Below are 21255 nucleotides of genomic sequence, written 5' to 3'. Positions count from 1 at the left end.
CGGGCGTCATGACTTTCCATGCCTTTTTGCGCCTCCCTTGCTTCATGTGTTATTATTACGCATAATTTATGGACATCTGTGGTTTGATTTCTTTTCATATGTGGACTGGATTGGTTGTTACCAACATCTGGTTCATGTCAGTAGCACTTACAAAATTGGTGACATGTTAAATATTTTACCCGTTGTATACTATGAATATCAGAGCTTTAATTTTTAAATGGCTATTCTGTCATACATATACTGCTAACATTGTACATGCTCACATGAAACAAGTACAAGTAATCTCTGTCAGTGCAAGGCTCAGGCTATAGACAGCTCTTAGTGCTCTGTTTGAGACTGTTTTTTTTCTACTCTTGGATCTGTATGATTTAGCTCTGGCTGTGAGCATAGAATCAACCGACCTGCTGGTTAAACCTTCCATTTGCAACGAACAACCAATTAGATGGAAGCTGACTCAAAAGGAGGAGAAAAAAACCCTATTTTTTGTTATGGCTCAGGGACATTGGAGTGCCAAAATGGCTCCGTGGCACTCCAAAATTTCGGGTCAGTCAAGCAGTACTTTTATGTATTTCAGATCCAGATCATCATTTCAGTATTAAATCACTGTAGAAGTGCATTTAGTTGGGGGGAGCAGGAAGTCAACCTAATGTGTCAGAATCATCCGATTTACATTAAATTTACATAGTATATTATTTTTTGCAAGTATCATAAAGAAAAAGGAAAAAATAATTACTCTTGTTCTTCAGTGGCACATTAATCAACATTAACTCTTTTGTCCAATATCATGTGAGACTAAAGACATCTGAATGACAACAATAAAATCCCTTGACTGTTGTGACCTGAGTAGTTAAGGTTTGTACCACATGGATACAAATGCAGCAAACTCCAGTTTGGTTTCTGGACAGTTAGGCTTTTACAATTTGTCCTCTTTCAGCTGGCTTTTGTCCTTTATGTCTAAAGATAACTGTGCCATGTAGCACTGGCACAAAAGTGTGAGTTTAATTGTTTTGATACTCATTAATCAGACATTTTTCTCAGTCTATTAATTGTTGCATAACTTTTTTAGGAGATTAAATCAAATAATTAACTAAGTATAATAGCGTTTGATTAGAATGGAGTAAAGCTTTATAATATTTTGATCTACAGATTTATGAAGTCCTGTAATGGAAATTTGTTAACAAAGTATATCAAAAAGTGTGTTGTGAGCATGAGTCTACAGACTACTGAATACAGGAGGTACAAATTGGATAATATTAGCTGAGTGGTATACTTGGGTACACTTTAGTACTTAGGTCATCAAGCACAAAGTGACACTATAGTTCTCACAGTCTTAGTGTTGTTTGGAGAAGATGTACCTCTTTGCCAGTGTGATGTGTTTAGTTCTTGTTTAACAGCGAGGCTCTGCGCAGCGTCACAGGATAGACAAACAGACAGACAAGACATTAGTGATGTGTTTACCATCTGTTCAGGAAGGACAGGGATGATGGGACGGGATGAAAAAGAGAGACATTTATTTTCACAGTGTATGAAGAGATGAATGGTGTCTGAGGATTTACTGCCAGACATCTACTGTTATCAGTTATCACAGAGGTCAGGCAAACGTCGTGCACCCTGTGGCACATTGTCAACTTTAACTTGGAATAAAGGCCAGAGATGGTCAGTGATGCTTTCGTATTTAAAAAAGACCCAACTAGCTTATTGTGGGCCCAAGAGGTGCAAAGGAAATAATCAAATTTGAAACAGCTGAAAAGGTTTTTCCTTAGTTGAGAAATTTTCCACCCAAAGCTTCTGTTGCTATCTTTAAGTTGTTGTGAGGGATGTGTGATGCGTGAGGGGAGCGCAGCATGTGACCCAAGAATTCTGGGAAGTGAAGATGAGCCATAGGAACCTTAGGAGGAGTATGATAAGGATTCAGGTATATCGTATGAAGGGGAGTTTAGTTCAGTCTAAGTTTAGTGAGTCACTTGGACTCATTGTCCAACACCATCTTGATCCTTAGTCATTCTAAACGTTCTTGCAAAAGCCCTCTGGAGCTGTTACTTGATTAATGTTATAATACTTGTTAGTTTTGGCAGTTGTGATTTCACCATTTGTGATTTGTAATTGAATCTTGTGCGTCAGTACAGCAATCATGTTAGTACAAGTCATCTCTGTGCTATGTTGCATATTTATGGAAGTAGGAGATCTATCCACAAATCATCATAACTTGCTGAATTTTCAACCAGTTTTTCACAAGTTTCTAGCCAATGCAGGATGTGTTTATATAATACTTGATGTTGGGTTAAATAAGAATGTGAGCTTTGATACTTCTTTTGTAGATTAAATTTCTATTTTAGTTTTAATGTACATTCATTTTCTCTCAGCATAGTTGCCATGTCATTTTGTGTAAGCATTTGGAAGTAAATTAAAAATTACTCAATTCATAATTTCTACATACGAATATATTATTAATTAATCACAACAAACACAATCTAAATTAATTTCCAGCAGGCTTCACACAGTTGTGGGGTTTTACGCACTCATACACATTTTTTATACACTTAATGAGGTCTTCTATTTACATATGGTGCAAGAGGGCTTTTAGTTCAACCTAAAAAGAACCTCAAAGAATTGCTTTGTCTGTTTAAATGGTAAAATAAAAATGTTATTCAGAACAATGCAAATATCTAACTATGCAGTCTGTATTAGGGCATGGGAATTCTCAGATTCATTACACTATTGACTGTTCCCGTTTTTAAAAAATCCCAGAAACACCCCTGATACACTATGTGATGGATTCATGAATCTTGGAATGTGGAGCCAATAATGGTGATGAGGATGTGTTGTGTCTAAAACCAGGTTTGGGGGGGGAAAAGGTGTTAGCCAGTATTAATGGTTTAAGCTTGCTTCAATACTTCTCCTGTTAGTGTTTTTAGCTGAGCCATGAGCTTAAAGCTCTGGGAATGTTTGCGCAGTAGAAATCCTGGCTGATTTTGTTAGTATTGTTCCATTTCAGACTGTGTTTTGAACCAGAGTCAGCAGACCAGGAGTGTTTCGTTTTCACACACACACAGACACACACACATATTCATACATAAAGAGAAGTCAGCCATGCACTCATCACCCTGCCTGTCTCCATCCTGACCCCAACTTCTGTCTCCTCCAGCCCCTGTACTTGTTTGTGGCTATCAGTCTTTGCCACTTTTCATGAAATGTGGGTCAGGCTCAAATGAATTGCCAAAAAGAGATCCTGTTAAGCCCTCTGATACTCAGAGTGTTATAACAGATGGAATTCATGGAGGGTGATGGGTGTTAATGTGCAGACATGTAGTCTGCAAACAAATCGCTGTATGTCTGTGCTCGCGCTCTTGCCTGCATGTTATGTTGTGTATAGCTTCTCCTGTGACACTTCAGTTAACATAAGCATGGCACAAAATGCTTCTGTTGCTATAATTTGGTGTATGTTTGCATTAGTAAGACAAAGTTAAACTTGTATTAGTGGTGACATGCTAGTATGTGTGTGTGACAGAGGACTGTTGTGTGTGCACAGCAACCCGGACACAGGACTTGGGTTACTCACAGAAAAAGCTTTCTTTTTATGGTCCACTGCTCTGACATGCTGAGCACAGAGAGACAAGTTACTGTGTTTAAAAAAACGTCTTGCAAAGATGTGTTTGTCAGTAACGCTTTCAAATTTTGGAAGTTAGAAATAAACATTTTATCTCTTCTCAGCTTTTATTTTGAAAGTTCCTTTCATCACTAGCCCTCACTGTGGCTCCAGTTTCCTAACTCAATTTTCTCTTCTCCTTTATGTGTGAACCATGGCTTTCCAACAAAAAATGGATAGAAGAATCTGCCTGTAGCTCTTTATTATGCGGTCATTCAAATCTTTAATTGAAGTGTTTGTATGCACACACTGAAATTCAGGTCTTCTTTCACAATCTGATGATTTTTTTTAAATACTCAGACATCTAAAGTTAGCCTCAGCTCAGACAGTAAAATGGCCTGGTTAATCATAATTGACTGATAAAGAATTGGTCTGAGTCTCATCACCAAATAGGTCATCAGAGAGCATCATGGGATCTAGCTCACTCACTAATAGCATCTCTTAGAGGAGGTCTTTCTTCATTCACTTCCCATAATTCCAAACCTTTCCCTTTGTCTGTCCTTGGATCTATATTTATGCTTATTGTATATTCTTTCCGGATTGTTTTGTTTGTTGTTAAAGTGTTCCAGTACACATCAACATCCAGCCAGGTGTGTGTATGAGAGTGCTTTTACAGTGGGATGAAGGGAGATTAGTTGTTTTCCATTTCCCGTTGCAGTAATGAGTGTTCTATAAATGTTTAGGGAAGAGCTGCCACGCGTAGGCGTGTTTGTCTGTGTCTATCTGAGATATGCACAGGTTGGCTAGACAGTCCAGATTATGATGTAGACCTTATTTACACACACACAAAAAAAACCCACACGCATCACTCACATTTCCTCTGCAAGCCTTGAAACCCACTGCTTTAAAACAGATGTGTGCATTACCATTTTTTTTTCTCATTTTGAAGTCCTCTCTAGTAAATATAGTGTTGCCTCTGACCTCTGTGTTAACGTGAGGTCAGAAAAGAAGCCCTGCCTACTGCCAATATGTGGCTCACGATAACACACACACACACACATTAGCCCCGTCCATTGAGAGACTGAGAGCACACTAGCTGCTCCTCAGAGTAATGACTCACGTCATAGTACACCAGTACGTGATGCAGCTCTTAGTTTATTCATAATGAATTCCATGTTTTATTCAAACGTTACTATAAATTAACTGATGACAGAGTTCTGCAAAAGTTAGTGATGACATGCTGCTGAATTTAGAAGTTACTGCACGGACGGACTTAAGGTCAGATATGCAGGATTCACAGTCACACAGCTCTGACCCGCAGTATGCAGCATATTGTTTAAAAATATTCATTTCAACTTTCGCACATTTCCTGTCTTTTGAAGCCTTTTCCAGAATGGAGTTTTGGAGGGAGAGAAAACAGACAGACACAGTTCAGTCCATGCAGGGTGCGTTCATGGATGGGATTTGTCATGGTGCAGCAGTGCCCCCTAATGTTTGTGATTTTCCTCAAGCCCTGGATCTGAATCAAAGTGCAACATCTCTCAGAGGCAGCAACTTTATCCCTCCCTTATACAAACAGACTCATATTAACTTAAAAATGTATTTTTTTTATCATAAATCAAGCTTAAACATATTGAAGGATCATGCTTAATTGATTAATTAATGATTTACAAATCTGAATTTTGCCTACTCTTTCCATATTAGTATAAGCCAAACTTTTATTTTGAAATAACCTTCTTTGTGCTGGTTAACTGTACTCAAACCCCCAACTACTCTGCCCCCACCAACTATGCAACTTCTCATCCATGTGTGAGACAGACCCTGGATTCAGAGGGGCTGTTTTAATCTCTCATGTTTCTTTGATTTAAAAAAAAAAAAAAAGAAAAGTAGATGCATGAAAAGAAAAGTGAATATGTATATTATGTCCGTTCTGAATGGATGCACGGAAAAGTGAAACTGAGCAACAGTAAAATGTCGAACACAGTTGTTTTGCTTTGAATCCCATCGGACGAATTGTGGCCGTTTCTTTCTGTTTCGTGTAGAAACCGTGTGTTTACCTCAGGATGTTTTCTCCCTGCTGGAGCCTCCTGAGTCAATTAGTAGTGGATGTAATGTACTATCCTTGGCAGTATTAGGGGGATGTTTGTGTGTTTCTGTGTGCATGTGTCTTTGTATGACTTGGTTTTCCTCAGTGTGAGAAAAGTGCGGGAGGTTTTACATGGCCCTGGGGTTTGTGGCTGCAATTCTCTCATCTGGAGAATTGCGCCATAATCTGTTGCAGCCCATGCAGCAAAAAAAAAGAAGCCTTGTTAATTTCCTTATGTTTCCAAACATAAGGGAGGATACTACCTTAAAAGCTTGTGCGACTTCTGTCTTCCGTATTTTTCCAGCACCGCAAACGAACTGCAGGTCTTAGCCTAAGTGAGATAAGCAAGCATGGTGTCGTGTGCCGGGCAGACAGAATCCAGCCACATTGACCAGCATGTGGCTGACTGGCGGTGACAGGGCGGAGTGCGGGGACTGTGTTTGTTTCTGTGATTGGGTCTCATGTCTCCTCTAAATTATAGTCCTCAAGCTCTGGGCCAAACCAACCTTTGACACACAGGGAGCGAAAGAGGAAAAGATAAAAGACAGAGAGTTGCATGGGGAGACAGACGATTAAAGGGGATAAAAGGTGAAAGAGACGAAAACTGATGTAAAAGCTACTGAAAGCTTTTACTTGTACAGACAGAGAAGCAGCTGACCATCCATCCCTCTCTGTGCAGATGTTCATTGATTTCTCCCCCAACAGTGTAGCGTGCGGTTCAGCAGCCGGGCTACTTGGCTGGGCAGAAGAAAATCACACACATCTCACACACTGTGTGGTAATCCAGACCTCATTTAAAACAAAAGTTTTATGTGTCTGTCATCCAGCAAGCATTACAGGCAAGCTGCTGGATCTAGACTGGGGGGGGGTCACCTTACAAATAAGAGCTTACTAAGCTCACTTTCTTTACAGCGGCCTAAGAACTCAGTACATACAACTTGATGAAATGCATACGAATCCAAGAAATGTTAAGAAAACATTTGCACCAATTTGATATTGCAGGTGCAGCATTCAGGAAAAAATTTAAACAAATACAGGAATGAACTGTAATACAAAAAACAACTTGCAGTGTGTTGAGCAGCCAGGCAGCTGTACATTTATCCCATCAGGCAATCAATAAAGTACTCGTGTCTTTCTCCTTTACTCCTGTTTTATATTTATGTTCCCCTCAGTCAGAGACATGCATGAGTTGGCCCAATGATAGACAACGTGCATGTTTGCGATCAGGGTGTACGTTCCATAATCCACCCTGTACAGGTAGAGTTGCATGAAAGAAAATCTTGGTCTGCTTTCCCCTCAAACATTTTTGTTACATTACCAGGTCACCTGGATGATGATACGTCTAGAGAAGAGAGTGGTGACAATTGTAATCCTTAAAATTTCAGCCCTGGTGAATGTGGCAATACCTGTAGTTACTTGTGGTGGCAGTATATGTGGTGTAGTACCTGAGTACACAAAACGTTCATAAGGTGCTACTTTCAGTCAAAAATGAGTGTTAAAAAAAAAAAAAAGTAAAGTTGGTTGCCATGCAGAGGAGGTAGAACCTGTTGTATGCAGCATTTATTCTGTTCTGTTGTCTGAGTCTTGACCAGAGAATCTCTTTGACAAATATATTTCCTTGTTATGATTGCTCCACAATTAGAGCTACTTGTTTTTCCATTTACATTTTGTACATCAGAGTCATGACTTACATCAAAGTACGCCAGCAGCAAAAGTAAGATGTATTTGTAATTTAGTACAGCTTCTGAACAGCTGAAACCTAACACTTTAGAAGGTAGGGAACCGCTCAGGCTTTCGGATGTTGTAGTTAGCACAATCCACATCTTTGGCCTGTCTCAACCTCTGAAAAATTAGCCAAACTGAATGATGTTTTGTGAAAACAAAAAATAGACAAAGACAAATAAACTGTGCAAATGTTTGCTGATAAAAATCTTATAGTATAAAGTGGCTTTAAATGTCTTGTATATAAATAGACACAATCAGACTTAATTTCTATGGCTAATTTATTGCTTGTTTCCTGATTAGGAAGACAAAAGGATGGGTTGAATAAATAAAATTCAAACTCATTTTGCAGAAAACTGAGTGATTTAAGTTGATCTTCCTCTGGTCAGTATATCTATGATCTTATGTGCACACTTGCTCTTCTTTGTGTTTAAAGTCCTGTTTCCGTTGTTCTGGCTAAAAATCTGATACAATGTCCACAACCTTTCACACAAGACAGAATAATGGCTGTTAAGAGATCCAGAGATAAACTATATTTTTCCATTCCTTCTTAACTTAAGGCAAATTTCCGCCTTTTAATAAACGGTAAACCCATTCTCGGATCCGTCATTGTCATCACAGCAGGTTACAATGACCAGGTGTCTCCGCTGAGATACTGCACACGTGCACTCGTGCCAGCAGGCTTAGATAAGGCATGCTCATTAACAGAATGTGAGTTTGCATTAATTTTTGGTGTTGTTTACATGTGCAGAATCCTTCCAGTCTCTCTAAGGGTAAAGACTTTGTTTGTCTTCCAGCTGTTCTATTACAAATCAATGGTAAGCTTGCATTACATAATTTAGAGGCAAACTTTAGTTGCTGTCTTCTTTCCCCGAGGATTTATGTGTTTTGTTTTTAGAAGTTTGCTTGTATCCCTTCCAGCTTTGCGTGTTATTTGTGAATGCAAATTGGTTGTGATTATATATTTGCAAATGAAGCACATGTGTGCTTTTCCAAAAGAATTCAAATTAGTTTTTTTTCCTGGTTCCTATGGTAATGATAAACTGTCTGAAAACCCTTTGAGGTGAGTTCTGGCCAGAGAGTCTTTGGTCGACTAGAACAACTGACCTATAGCCAACTTGGTTCATGCTCCCACAAGGACCCACACCTCCGACACCCACCCCTCCCCCTGCCCTCAGGCCCAGAAAAAGGTTCATTGTGCAGGCAGGGAGCAATGCAAGTGAGGCCTGGTTCTGGTTAGTGCACTGCACTGCATCTGAAACACTCACCTTCCTCCAGGGGCTGCATCTGGAGCTGGTTTCCTGTGCAGGCAACACTAGGCTTGGGCGGAGTTTGGCCCGACTCTGTGATTGGACGAGATTGAGCCTTTATGGACTCCAGGATTGTTGGAGTTGCCAAACAGTAATCTGTCAATCACTGGCAAACATATTTAAACCAGAACATAAGCAAGAGCGACCTAATGATTGGTGCAAAGGTCTGAGCAAGATGCCGGTGATGTTTCAGCTTTCTACCAATAGCCCACTGGCAAACTTTGCATTAGCCAATGTCCTGAGTCCATTTGGAGAACAAAGACAGTTTCTATATTTTTATCCAAAGTCAGCTTTTCTTAGGGAAATACTATGTCATGATAAGAAACTAGAGTAATTTAAAGTAATGGCTTTCTCTGAGTAATTGCAAGCCCTAAAATTAGCTTTGTTTTGACAGAGTAATGCCATTGTTATTCTATAATTGTATATAATGGTCACATTAGAGCATGGCAGCAGAGGCCGTGGATTCAGTAATTGTCTTTAATAATAATAATAATAATAATGCTATTTTCCTGCTATTACGGTAGTAAGGCTGCCCCTAAATCTACACTCTTTCACAGACATGCGTGTCACAGATTTAGCCATCTTTCTGTCATTGGGTGTATATCTTGCAGAATTTCCTGGGAAGGTGCTGGGGGTTTTTCTAACTGAGTTTAGATAAGTACTGAGCTCTTATAACTCATATGCTGGATACTTGCACTTAAATTAAATACACCTTTGCATAAAATGAGCTTAGGTGGTCATTTTTAGAGCGTTAGATTGCTGATGCTGTGATTTGTAAACCAGTAAGAAGTACTTAAAAGCTGTATGAGATCCAGAACTTGGAGGTTGCACTGCTCACCATCTTATTGTTTCTTTTGTAAAGTCCTACTTTGCATTTTAATCTACCTTTGTGGTTAAATTATCTTCTGGAATAATCTGAGTGAAACACTTCTGTCTGACCCAAACTTCTACTGAAAGCATGGTTTACTCCACTCCATCATGTTCACAGAGGTGTACAGTTCACCACCACATTTCCACTTATCCTGTGTGCCAGAGCTGTGAGTTGGCTATTGTTGAATTTAACTTGGAGAAAGTTTTACTCAGAGGTCCCACTCAGCTTCACTCAGCTCAGTCCCAATTCTGTACCAAGACTTCTATTTCCTGATCTGGCGCCATGGTATGCAGCTGACAGCAGCTTTTATAGAGCGCTTGAAAGGACTCAGTTGAAGTGCACACTTGTCTTGAATGTGAAAACACATGCACATAGCAGTACACAGTTTATACATATGGTTAGGGAAGGAATACTTGGTTGATTTGTACAAATTTGAAAAATGACGCGAGTGTAGACTGCACAAGTTTTGATATCTCGTAGTTGCTGTTCTGCTTATGTAGCAAAACATGTTTTGTCCCTGACTGTCTGTAGGTGATCTATGCCACTGTGTTAATTCCAATAAGATGCGTCAAAAGTCCATGATATTTAAAAATCAGAAGCTCATTGGATGAATACACAGCATGCATTTCATTTGACTTTCTAAATTATCATGTGTAATTCTTGTGAGCTAATAGAGATCCAAATACATCCTTTCATTTTCTACAGCAGGGGGCAGCAGTCTAAGTAAAAATGTCCGGCGCTCCCTACCTGCCTTCAGCACTTCTGTGGAAATACCAAGGTGTTCCCAAGCCAGTTAAAAGCTACAATCCTTCGAGCTACTTCCGGGTTGCACATGCCAGAAACACCTGTAACACCACCTCAACTGACCCATTTGATGCCCAGCGGGTTCACTTTGATTCACTCCTGAATGACTGAGGTCCTCGCCCTTTCTCTAAGGGAGAGCTCACATATGAGTATGAATGGTTGTCTCCCTCTCTCTCTCTCTCTCTCTCTGTTAGCCCAGACAGACTGGCGATCTGTCCTGGGTATACCCTGCCTCTTACTCCATGCCAGCTGGGATAGGCTCCCGCATCCGTCACCCACAACTCCAAATTGGATAAGCAGAAGAAAAAGGATGGGGTTTTCAATTTTTTTCACCCAAATACATCAATGTAAGAAACAAAACCCACACTGTGGCCAAAAAGTATGACGATCTGTCACAGTGGCCATTGCTCCATTTGAAAAGGCCACAAGCCATAAAGGTTGGTAACCACATGTTCATCCGTCTATCCATTTTTTTTCAGCTTTTCCATCTCATGGTGGCTCTGGTGTCTATCCCAACTGTCATGGGATGAGAGGCAGGATATACAAATAACTATATTTGCTCAATTTCACACCTATGGAAAATTCATAATCACCAGTTAACCTAACATTCATATCTTTGACATTCATGGACTGTGGGAAGAAGCCAGATGGGAGGACACGCAAACTCCAAACAGAAATAGCCACAAAGTCTATTTAAAATGAAGCGAGAGTGCAACATGGGAGCCATATATACATTTAAAAAACTAAATACTTTTCTGTGAACACAGAATCTTCTACACTTGTAGTACACTGTTTGAGTGAGGTAGTTTTTGTAGGGCCCCAGAAACACTCCAGAGCTCCCCTTTCAGCTTTCTCTGCAGTACCATATGCTGAAAGCTTCTGATGCCAAAGTTACATGGCAACAGGTACCTTTTCAAGCCAACTGTGGTCAAAATGAAAATGTAATTTGCTGACAGTGACACGCTTCTTTTCAAACCTAAAAGATCAGGTTGAGCGTCATGGTATAGACAGAAGTGTTAGAAATCAATATTTGTTCTAAAGTTAGAGAGGAGGGTGAAAGTGCTCAGCAGTTTGCATTTCAGCAAGAAAGCCATAATGTTCTTTGTCTGTCTTTCCTCACTGCTGTCCGCAAGCGAAACGAGCGAGGGAAAGATCCCAAGCATTGTTTGGCAGTTCAAATGAGAGCAGCTTGGAGAGGTATTTGATTTCACAATGTTTAAGAAGAAAAATGTGTGGTGGGATTGTGTTTGAACGGTCCCCAGGGCCGAGTGGTTGGCCGGGGTCTGATGCAGGAAGGGGGCCTCGTTGGAGTGAAGAGACTTAACAAGAGTGTTTCTGTGATACCTGCATGTTTAAAGGACGTGAATGATACTGATTAATTCACCTTCAACGGGGTCTTTTCTTGCCACTTTCATTCATATTAAGTTATTTATGATGCATGAAATCAAATACTTCACTGGCATCATCGTAGGTGACCTTATACTGACATAATTGTTTGGTGTGACAAGGGACAGTCAGTCAGCTCTGTGGCTTTGGCTTACCATCTCTGGGCTGTATTGCATCTTTGGCTCAGTGAGGAGATCTTCTGGGTCAGATACAGGATCCCCCCACTGGGCCCACCACAACATCGAGAGCTGCTCATTCTGAAGGCCTGTTTGTCTTGGTGAAAGAAACACAAATGTCTTTACAAAGGAATGTCTTGTCAAAATGAAATATATCCATGTGGGCATTTGTAGCTATAGCCAACACAAACATAATATCCTCTATTAACATTCAGCCCCCCTTTTATGCTATCATCTGAAGTTTAATTACTCATTTATTACCTTAGTATCTTTCTTAGCCCTTTTTCTACATTGCTTTTTTTGACTATTCCCTCTGTTGTGAGTCTTTCTTCTCTCTGTTTTCCTCTTTTTGGGCCTTCAGCCCTTTTTTTCCCATTTGAATTTCATGCTGTTCATCGGACAGATTAGATCCACACCCTTGTTTTATAGGTCTGTGAGCTCACCCTTGTTGTGAGAGTAGCCAGTGTTCTGTAAACGGTCCCGTGATCTGCAGCATGTTGGATCAGAATGCCATCCAACCATCGTGAGGCCCCGACTATTCAGACCTGCTCAGACAGGCTCACAAAAACAGGTCACTGCACCTAAACATTGCTCCAAATGTTGGCTTTGTGAGTGTGTGTCTTTGTATGTGTGCATTTGTGATAGAAAGAGAGGGGAAAAAATAGTTCGGTACCCGAGCAAATCCAACAAAAGAATAAAACAAAATTAAGCGTTACATCAGCCACCCAGAGTTGTAAAATTAGCAAATGGAACGATGAGCTCACTCACTCTGTCCCTGTGATTTTAAACACTTACAACGCAACACAGTATTTTTACGCTTATGTCAGTCATTAAGAATGTATACTTGTGGTTTAATTAAATAGTTTACCTCCCAATGCAATTTATTCTTCATTTTTGTTTATGTAAAATGTCCACTGGGAGTAGAAATGAGTAACTAGGACATCAGAACAATGGGGGCCTGTCAAAACAGTAACTTTTATATTTTGCTTCCAAGGTGCCAGACTTACTTGTAGTTTTATAATGGTTTTGAGCAAAAGTTCTTCAAGTTTTCTGAACGTCTTTCAAAGTTTTTCTTTTGACATTGGCAGCTTTTTCACTCTGTCTGAGAGAGGGAGAATCTTAAATTGTGTGCTCCAGCTACAGGGGGGTCATACTGTTCAGCCTCCCTAAAAGGTCTATGCCAAAGTACTGGAAAGGAGCGCTCATCTGTTAGTCGAATCTTAGATTCAGGAGGAACACGCTGGACCACCTCTTTATCCTCTCGAGGACATTCAAGTGTGTGGGTGGCTCGAGACTTTTGCACAGTATCTTATGTGGAAGTAATAAACTGAAACAAAAATAAAATTTAGACTTTATCCTGGAAATTTATTTCATTTTGATATTTTTCAGTTTAGTTAAAAGAGTAAGGAGGATTCAGTGCAGTTTATTACGACTTGGATGTCTTTGTGACGGTGACTGAATAACCAACATAAAGGGTCCTGAACTTGTTGAGTTTTGTCTCATATCCATATTAAAATGGTAAAAATACTAAAAACAAATTTTAGTAAAAATCACTTAAAAATCTGCAGTAAATAAACAACAAAATCCAAAGGTAAGACAGCCTGTAAATATTATACGATATTATATTATATTAAAGTGATTACTTCCCATTGTACCATTGAAAAAATTACCCTTAAAACAATACTGTCAAACATATAGTCAGTGTGATCTGTACTTTATTATAAACAATATTCTCCTTGAAGAACAAATTTCTATTATTCTCTAAATAAAATACATTTCCAAGATGATGTGCTCTACAATGTTCAATGTGTGTAATTTATATAGATATATTGATTATATTGTCCATATTAGCAAGTTTCTTATCAAAGGGCAGACTTTTCTATGCCAATAAATAATATGAAATTTAGCGTTGACTAAAGGATTCTAATGTAACTGTTGAACTGTATGTTACCTTTCATATCTTAAACTTTTTTGTAAATCTCCTGTTTACATAAATGCTCATTAGAAAAGAAAACGTAAGAACCAGCACATCTTGCAGTAATCACGATTACAGATTAGCGTGGGTGTTGTAGTGCTAACTCAGCTACCCTGCATATGACCCTTGCCTTGAAGGCAACAGCTATGCTCTTGCTAAAGCTTGTTAGCTTTATAGTTGCCAGTCAGATATACATTGAATTTAGTTGAGTTTAGTTTAGTATTTACTCTTTGTGTAATGTTTAAATTTGATTATTATACTTTTTCAAAGCACTCTATATATCCTATGATTAGCCATTTAATGTTCACCAAGTGACACATTAAAATTTCTTTGTTTCATTTAAAACAAAGAAAACAAACTATTTTTGAAAAGTGTAAAGTAATTGTTCAGTGTTTGGAAGTCATTTATTCTGGAAATATAAGCCTCTACTAAAGAGTTAAACAGCATTTAAAGAAGTCTTGGATTTTCAGCTAAGTTAAACTAACAGGTTAAATGTGGTGGCTTCATATATGGCATGCAAACTTGAGATTGGTATTGATATTTTAATTTCACTTCCAGCAAGAAAATATGTTTTCCAAACATGTCCAATGATTCCTATGACAAACATCCTTAATAAGCCGGTGGTCATTTCTTGGTATGGTCATTAAAAATAATAAAACCAGCAAGGTTCAAAAAACTGCATTCCACTGACTAAGCACTTTTTTAATGTGTTTGTGTGCCGTGTAACAGGCTCTCGGAGACGCCGACTTCCCTGCTGTGCTGAGACAGCTGCTGCCTTTGATGAAGCCCCGTGGAGGCAAGGACACCTCGGCGTCAGGGTCGAGGCTCAGGGAGGACGAGTTAGGTCCCGATGAGCTGATCCTCCTGCTGGTCTATCTCTACTCCCTGGCTGATGAGATCCAGCCTGCAGATCATGATACAGAGGAGGAGGAGGAGCTGGAGAAGCTGGAGAGGGACCTGATAGGAGCGCTCACCCTAGTCATCAGTAGAGAAACAGAACTCAGCTCATTGCTTCAGAAACTGACTGGTGAGAGAAAGTTATTGCCATCACGGTTGTTCAGTTTTGCAGACGCGCTGTAGGAAAATGAGAGCAAATGGTTTGTTTATTGCTGCCCCAGTTCTTGGAATAGGGGTAATTTTATCATTGTCCTGACACTTCATCCTTTTCTCGTGTCACACACTGTAGTCCACACACACACCTACACGCATTTTCTAGTCAGCTGGCCAAGCGGCTGTGGGAACTTTGTATATTTGGATAAGTGTGAGAGAGAAATTGCTTCTACCTTTAACCCCTACAGCTTCCCTTTCCACAATATTAAGATTTACCTGTAATGTGTGCATCTATGGGAGTCCTCATTTTAGATGAGTCCGTGAGAGTATATTGATTTCTGAGTGTCTCTGTACTTTACCAGACATTTCACTGGTTTAGCTGAGCATGTAACCATGTGGCAGAGAAGATCAAGGCCAGCTCATAAGATGAATTAACCGTCTACCTCCACACCACAGCCGACCGTACCTCCCAGAGTAATGGCGTCTTTAACCTTGAGCCTCTCCTCCCCTACCACATAGTTCATAATTAGCGCTGCTTTTAGTTTTGGCTGTACCTTAGCACACGCCCTGAAATATTACACTGGGATTGGGATTTTCATCTTATATGGTACATGGGGTCATATGGTGTACATATAGGGTTGGTAAATCTATGTAAAGCAGTAATAAAGATTAGTGACACATCTCTCGTATTTTTACTCTTTCTCTCTCTCTCTTTCCCTTCTTATACTCGGTCTCTCTCTCTTCCTGTTCTACTTGGCCAATGCAGTTTAGAGGCGAGGGGCCTCTTGGCAGGCACAGGCTGTGAGATGTGGCTCATGTTAAAAACCTGACTCTCTGTTATAAACACTTCATTGCAAATTAGCCTGTCATGGTGTGCCAGGTGTGCTTTAGACAGAAAAAAAACAATGTGTGTATGCGCGCACATTGCGCACGTCTCGCCCATTCAGTGTAATTTGGCAGTCTGTGCACTCTTTTAACTTTGAGTCTGTGTTTGTGTGTGTGCATGCGCGAATGTCTGCGAGAAAGGTTTTATGGCAGTCGATGAAGTGCTTGGCTGGGGTAACATGAGTCGGGAGGTCGTCTCTTTCAGCATCCAGAGCAAAACATTGATTGTGACATTCTCCCCAATTAAAGGACTCAAATGAAAACCAGACATTCAAAGAAACCTGGTCGCCATGAGAACAATGTTTTTACAAATTCTTTTATTTTGTTCCCCTTGGCTACAGTACACAGCCAGAGCTTAGCTAACACGATGCAGATACACAGAAACACACAGTGCATGCACAAACATAGTGCAGAAACACAAGAATAATATACACAAGCCAGAATGCCAGTATAAGGGAGTAAGAAATAAGGACAAATAAGTTTGTGATAGTAAGCAGCAACACACCCTAACCCTTCTAACTGCCTCCTTCTGGGAACTTAATTAAAGAGCATCTTCAGGAAATGGTGTTCCTCGTGTGGAATTGTTTTCTGTTCGATGTTTGCTGCCAGCCCCCGTGGACTTTAGTTTTCATGAAACTCCTGTTAACTTTTAAATATATTCAGACAGCATGTGTGTGGCAAGGGTTAGTAAAGCACCGTTTGAGGAATGCTTCTGTTAGGATAAGGTGGATGTTTGGCGTGTTTTTTTTAAACCAACATTAATGCTACTGGGGGTGGTAAAAACTTTCCCCCCATGAGTTGAGTGATTTCGACTCACAAATTTGCATCAGGGATAAATATCTAGTCTTGTAGAGAGTGCTAACATTTGAAGAAAGGGAGGGCTCGAGAGTCTACGGTGGAGTAAACAAGCTTCCAGGGGCGGGGCAGCCAGAGGCGGTTCTACAGTAGCATATATATGTGTACCTTGACAAAACTCAGCGTCTTTCAAACAAAAGGGAATTCTAAGCTTGTAGTTAAATCTTCTCATATTAGTCAGCATACGTTATCATTTGCCACACTCATTTATTTAGTCCTTGGATAAATACTGAATGATTTTATAGATAAACTGTCAATGATAAATTTGACATGTTTATATGTTCCATCTGATTCTGCAAGGTGAGGTTTCATTCTTGACATGAAAAAGCATAAACATACTTTTTTTTCCTATTTCTGGATATGAAATACGTTGTTTTTTTTTCCACTGATTTTTTTAAAACTAGAACACGCTAGCTGTGAAAAAGCTCTTTCATTGGTTTTATTTAGCTTCATATGTTTGAGAATGATGCACTCCAAAAAAGCAGATAAGCAGATAAAGCTAGCCGGCCATAGGCAAGTAACCAGAACCATAATGCTGAAAACGACAGTACTTGTTCTTTATGAGTACCAAAATTCTTCGTGAACTGACAGCGCTAGTGCTAGGCAGTACTGCTACGTTAGCTCCCACCCCCACACTCATTGATTAGAAAGGCAGTAAGAGTTAGATGACCATTTCAACTTGTGAGATCAGCTGTTTTCCATTGGCTAAAATGTTTAATAATGTTATGTAAATGCTTAAGCTAAATTATACCATAGTAGTAATGTTTGAATGCTATTCAGGAACCACCCTAACATTTCAGTCCTGTCAACAAAATATAATCTTTTTTTTTTTTTTTAAATGTTAGTGACACAGTAAGGTGAGGTCATGAGTTAAACAAAACTTTAAGGCCAGCAATCAAACGAACTAGCAATGGGAGTCAAGACTACAGTTTACTGACATACTGTATAAGCAGTTTGTCAACACATTTTAGGGGTTCTTGCATAACTAGAGTCAGGAATGTCCTTTAGCAGCCAGCTCTGAGTTATAATTGATGCACAATGAGCAAATTACTTTATTTGTGGACATCGTTTAGTGGGTGCCATATAAAATGAACAGAGTGTCTTCAGTAAGTCTTAAAAGTACTGACAATAAACTGATTGTGGGAAGTGCTTAATGTGGTTATAGAGCAAAGAAGCCTTATGTATAATCAGTTTTCTTGATTGCGGAATTGTCCATTAGAAAGAATGCAGGTTACCTTATTGGCTTCATTTGTCAGACCCAAAATTTATTTATGCTCACAGTTATATTTTAATAATGAGGACTGCAGCTGCAACAGTTGACCAAGAAGCCCATTAAGGTGTCACAAATTCACAAATCTCTTTCAACCAAAAATTAAAGAAATTAATTTCACTAATTTAATTATTTTAATTGTGATACCCCATCAAAAATCCCAGGGAATTATTACCAACAATGTGTAATAATTTTTCACTTTTACATTTAGTCTGTGACACTGAGACCCAAGTTCATATGTCCCAACCCTTTTAAAAAAATTGGTTATGAAAATAATTTCATTTTGCCAGCGTTGTCTTTAGTAAAATTACTCAAATTGGAGTAAATACTATAATTTTGAGGGGCTATTTTAAGCAAAAGATTTGGCACACTACTAAGTATTTATGGCAGCTGGGCCATTAACATGGGGCTGGCTCAAAATAAACTGCAGTGTTAATGTTTGTGGTAGTGAGAGAACATGTTGGCCAGTGCAAGGGGATGATTTAAAGCCCTTAAAGACCTTTTAATAGATATAAATTAATATTTAATGGCTAGAATATCACCAGTAATTTCTTGTAGCAGCACTTCTTTAAGTTGTAAATTTGGATTTGTGCAAACAGTGATGCTTTGTTTTGATTTTTAGCATGTGTCTATATACTGTAGACATATTGCAGTGTGTGTGCAGCATGTATTGTTGTATTAGAGTATGGATTTGATTAAAGAGCTGAACAGTATTCATCCAAGAAAATCGTTCCACTTATTCCAGACTGGGAAATGAGCTCTTAAACCAAATGCTCCACAGCCAACACCACATCTGGAACGATCTGGATTGGTTGTAGGCAACGCAGCACACAGAGAGCAAATGATGGGATTGGAGAAGCAGCCCAGTTTGTCTAGAATGTGATTGGCTGCTGGCAGACTGTAGTGTATATGGATGTGGTGTGTGTGATGTGTGTAGGTTGTAAATAGCTCTGAGCATTTACTGTTAATCCCTCATTCAGTTGTGGCAAAAACTACATTTATGGTGGTAAGAGAGCAAAAAATTTGCATTCCTTTGTGCTTTATGGATTTGTTTCCTGTCAGCCCTGGTAAATTTTGGTTTTCTTTGGTTCCGAATCAAACCTACTCCCTCTGTTTTTCCCTGTTTTCTCTCAGCATTGGGGTGCAGAAGACAAAAAAAGAAATCAGGCCGATTCAAATGTTCTTAATTCCCTTTTCTATGACATCTGGCCTACGGATGATGGATCATAGTTTGTCTATACTTATGTCAGTGTGTGGGCATACAGGGCGGGCAGTCCGCAATTTGTGCTGATGCTTATGATTTACTCACTGCGATGACAGAAGAAGGAAAGAAAGTCACAGTATTCTAGGGAACTTCTAGGGAAAATCTTAACTGAAATGGTTTCACGACATGTTCTCCTCACTCACTCTGTTTCTCAGTCGCACATTTTGTTTGTTATTCATCCTGTCAGTGGGGTGTGCACAGGGTAAGGAAGAGGGGAGCAGTCGGAGACTCGGACCTCCCCAATGCTGCTGTTTGGGTTGGCACAGCAGCATGGGCCAGTCAAGGGACATGAAAGGGATCTCACATAACTCTGGCCACCAACACGCTCTGCCTAGTTTTTAAACTTTACTTCTCTTTGTTTTTATATTTCCTTTTTCCATTTCTCCCCCTTTTCTGCCTCCTTACATCTCTCCTTTCTCTCTTCTACTCCCTTAAGCACCTAGCTGGTTGCAGGGGGGAAGTGGAGCATAAGTTAGTCTAATGATTACGCCTGATTAAATATATTCCCCCTGTTGCGCTATGTTTATGAAATTAGTCCCAATTATTTTTAATTGGTGGTCTCTCTTTACTTCCGCTACTGTTATACAAACACACATGCATACATATATGAGGTGAAAACTGTACGCCCCAGGGTGAACAAAGCAGCCTGTGGCGTTGTTCTCTCTAGTTCACTTCATCAGATAAGCTCAAGATTTGGAGTTCAGGCTTTAATTAGCAAAAGCTCATCAGAGTCCTCACTGCCGGGCCAGGCAGGCCTGGTTAGCAGGCTGGGCCACACACAGAGCTTGATGAGCCCCAGAGTCTAGCACCCAAGAAATCTGTTCCCAAGTCAACACTGTGGTTGCTTCTCAGCACTGCCTCCAGATACTATACCTTTTCTTATTTCCTGCTAGTTATGTAATATACCTGCCCTTTGACAGGGCTAAAGGGAAAATGTGTAGATGCTTTGTGGAGAAATCAGCCCAGAGCTTCTGTCTGTCTTCGCTTCAGTTTCTCGTAACATTTTCTTGGCATGTCGTCCATTGAATTGAAAAGATATGTTGTGTTTCAAATAACAACGTATTGATGACATAAAGTCTAGGAAGCTGAAAGTGATTATACTTGTTAATGGGAAAAAGAAGAAATCTTTTAAAAGTAGACCTTTTCATGGATTTTCATAGAATTTTTTTGTGGTATGTTTAAAGCTTCTACATTCATGCAACTTTCATTCAGGGTTAACCAACTGCTTCCCTGTTCATATAAACTATTTATTACTTTGATTTTCTTTTCTTGTATTGTTTGGTCTCTATGTTCAAAACTAGTAAACCTTTTCAAAGCTATTAAGTATTGAATCCTGTTTTTGGTGTTTCACTTGCCACTGCTGTCTATGGATGGATGGATGGATCCACATTTAGTTGCATATTGCTGCATATTATACTTTTTGTTATTATCATACTTATACTCAAAAATCCACTATTTCAATCACATTAGAAGACTCAATAAAAAAGTCCATTGGGAGGAGGCATATTTGCATAACAGTTTTAAGACTTTTTTCTGAGACTGTTAAGTGTACTGACTGCATGAATTGTAAATGATACCTGTGATCTGATCACTCGGCAGCAAATCATTTTAGTCAGCAGTAGCTGCTGTTTGTTGGGTGGATTTCACAGAACTGGCCCAGTGTGGAGTTTACACCTCTGTTTGCTTTATGGAGTGTGTTAGCGCTCGTCGGAGAATCCCTCTGCTTCTTATTTATGACAGGAAATGCACATCATAAAAGGCTTGTAAGCACTTATATCTCTGCTGGGAATTAGGCTTGATGAAAAAGGAGACTATCGAGATCCCACACAGACTTGCAAATACATACACACATGCTTGCTAAACAAAGCAAAGGAAGAAATGCATACCAGAGACGCATAGAGGCTGGCTCCTGAGGGACTCTAAATGAGACCGCAGCCCATGGCCTCTGCGCACGCGTCAGTGCAGGCGTGGGTTGCGCTTTGACCTCTGGACAGCGAGCCGGCTGAGGAGGCTGA

The 21255-nt window shown here is 39.7% G+C and overlaps 1 protein-coding gene across 1 annotated transcript in view; it reads left to right on the top strand.

The window, feature by feature from the left end:
* scfd2 (sec1 family domain containing 2) overlaps positions 1-21255 on the top strand; it is a 101168-nt gene that overhangs the window by 32548 nt on the left and 47365 nt on the right. The window contains exon 5 of the mRNA XM_031753888.2: positions 14646-14943. Coding sequence (XP_031609748.1) covers positions 14646-14943 — 298 coding nt within the window. The remainder of the gene's footprint in view (positions 1-14645; positions 14944-21255) is intronic.

This window comes from Oreochromis aureus, linkage group 23 (assembly GCF_013358895.1).
Source record: "Oreochromis aureus strain Israel breed Guangdong linkage group 23, ZZ_aureus, whole genome shotgun sequence".
NCBI classification, from domain to species: Eukaryota; Metazoa; Chordata; class Actinopteri; order Cichliformes; family Cichlidae; genus Oreochromis; species Oreochromis aureus.
This window is presented reverse-complemented; position numbering and strand designations above follow the sequence as displayed.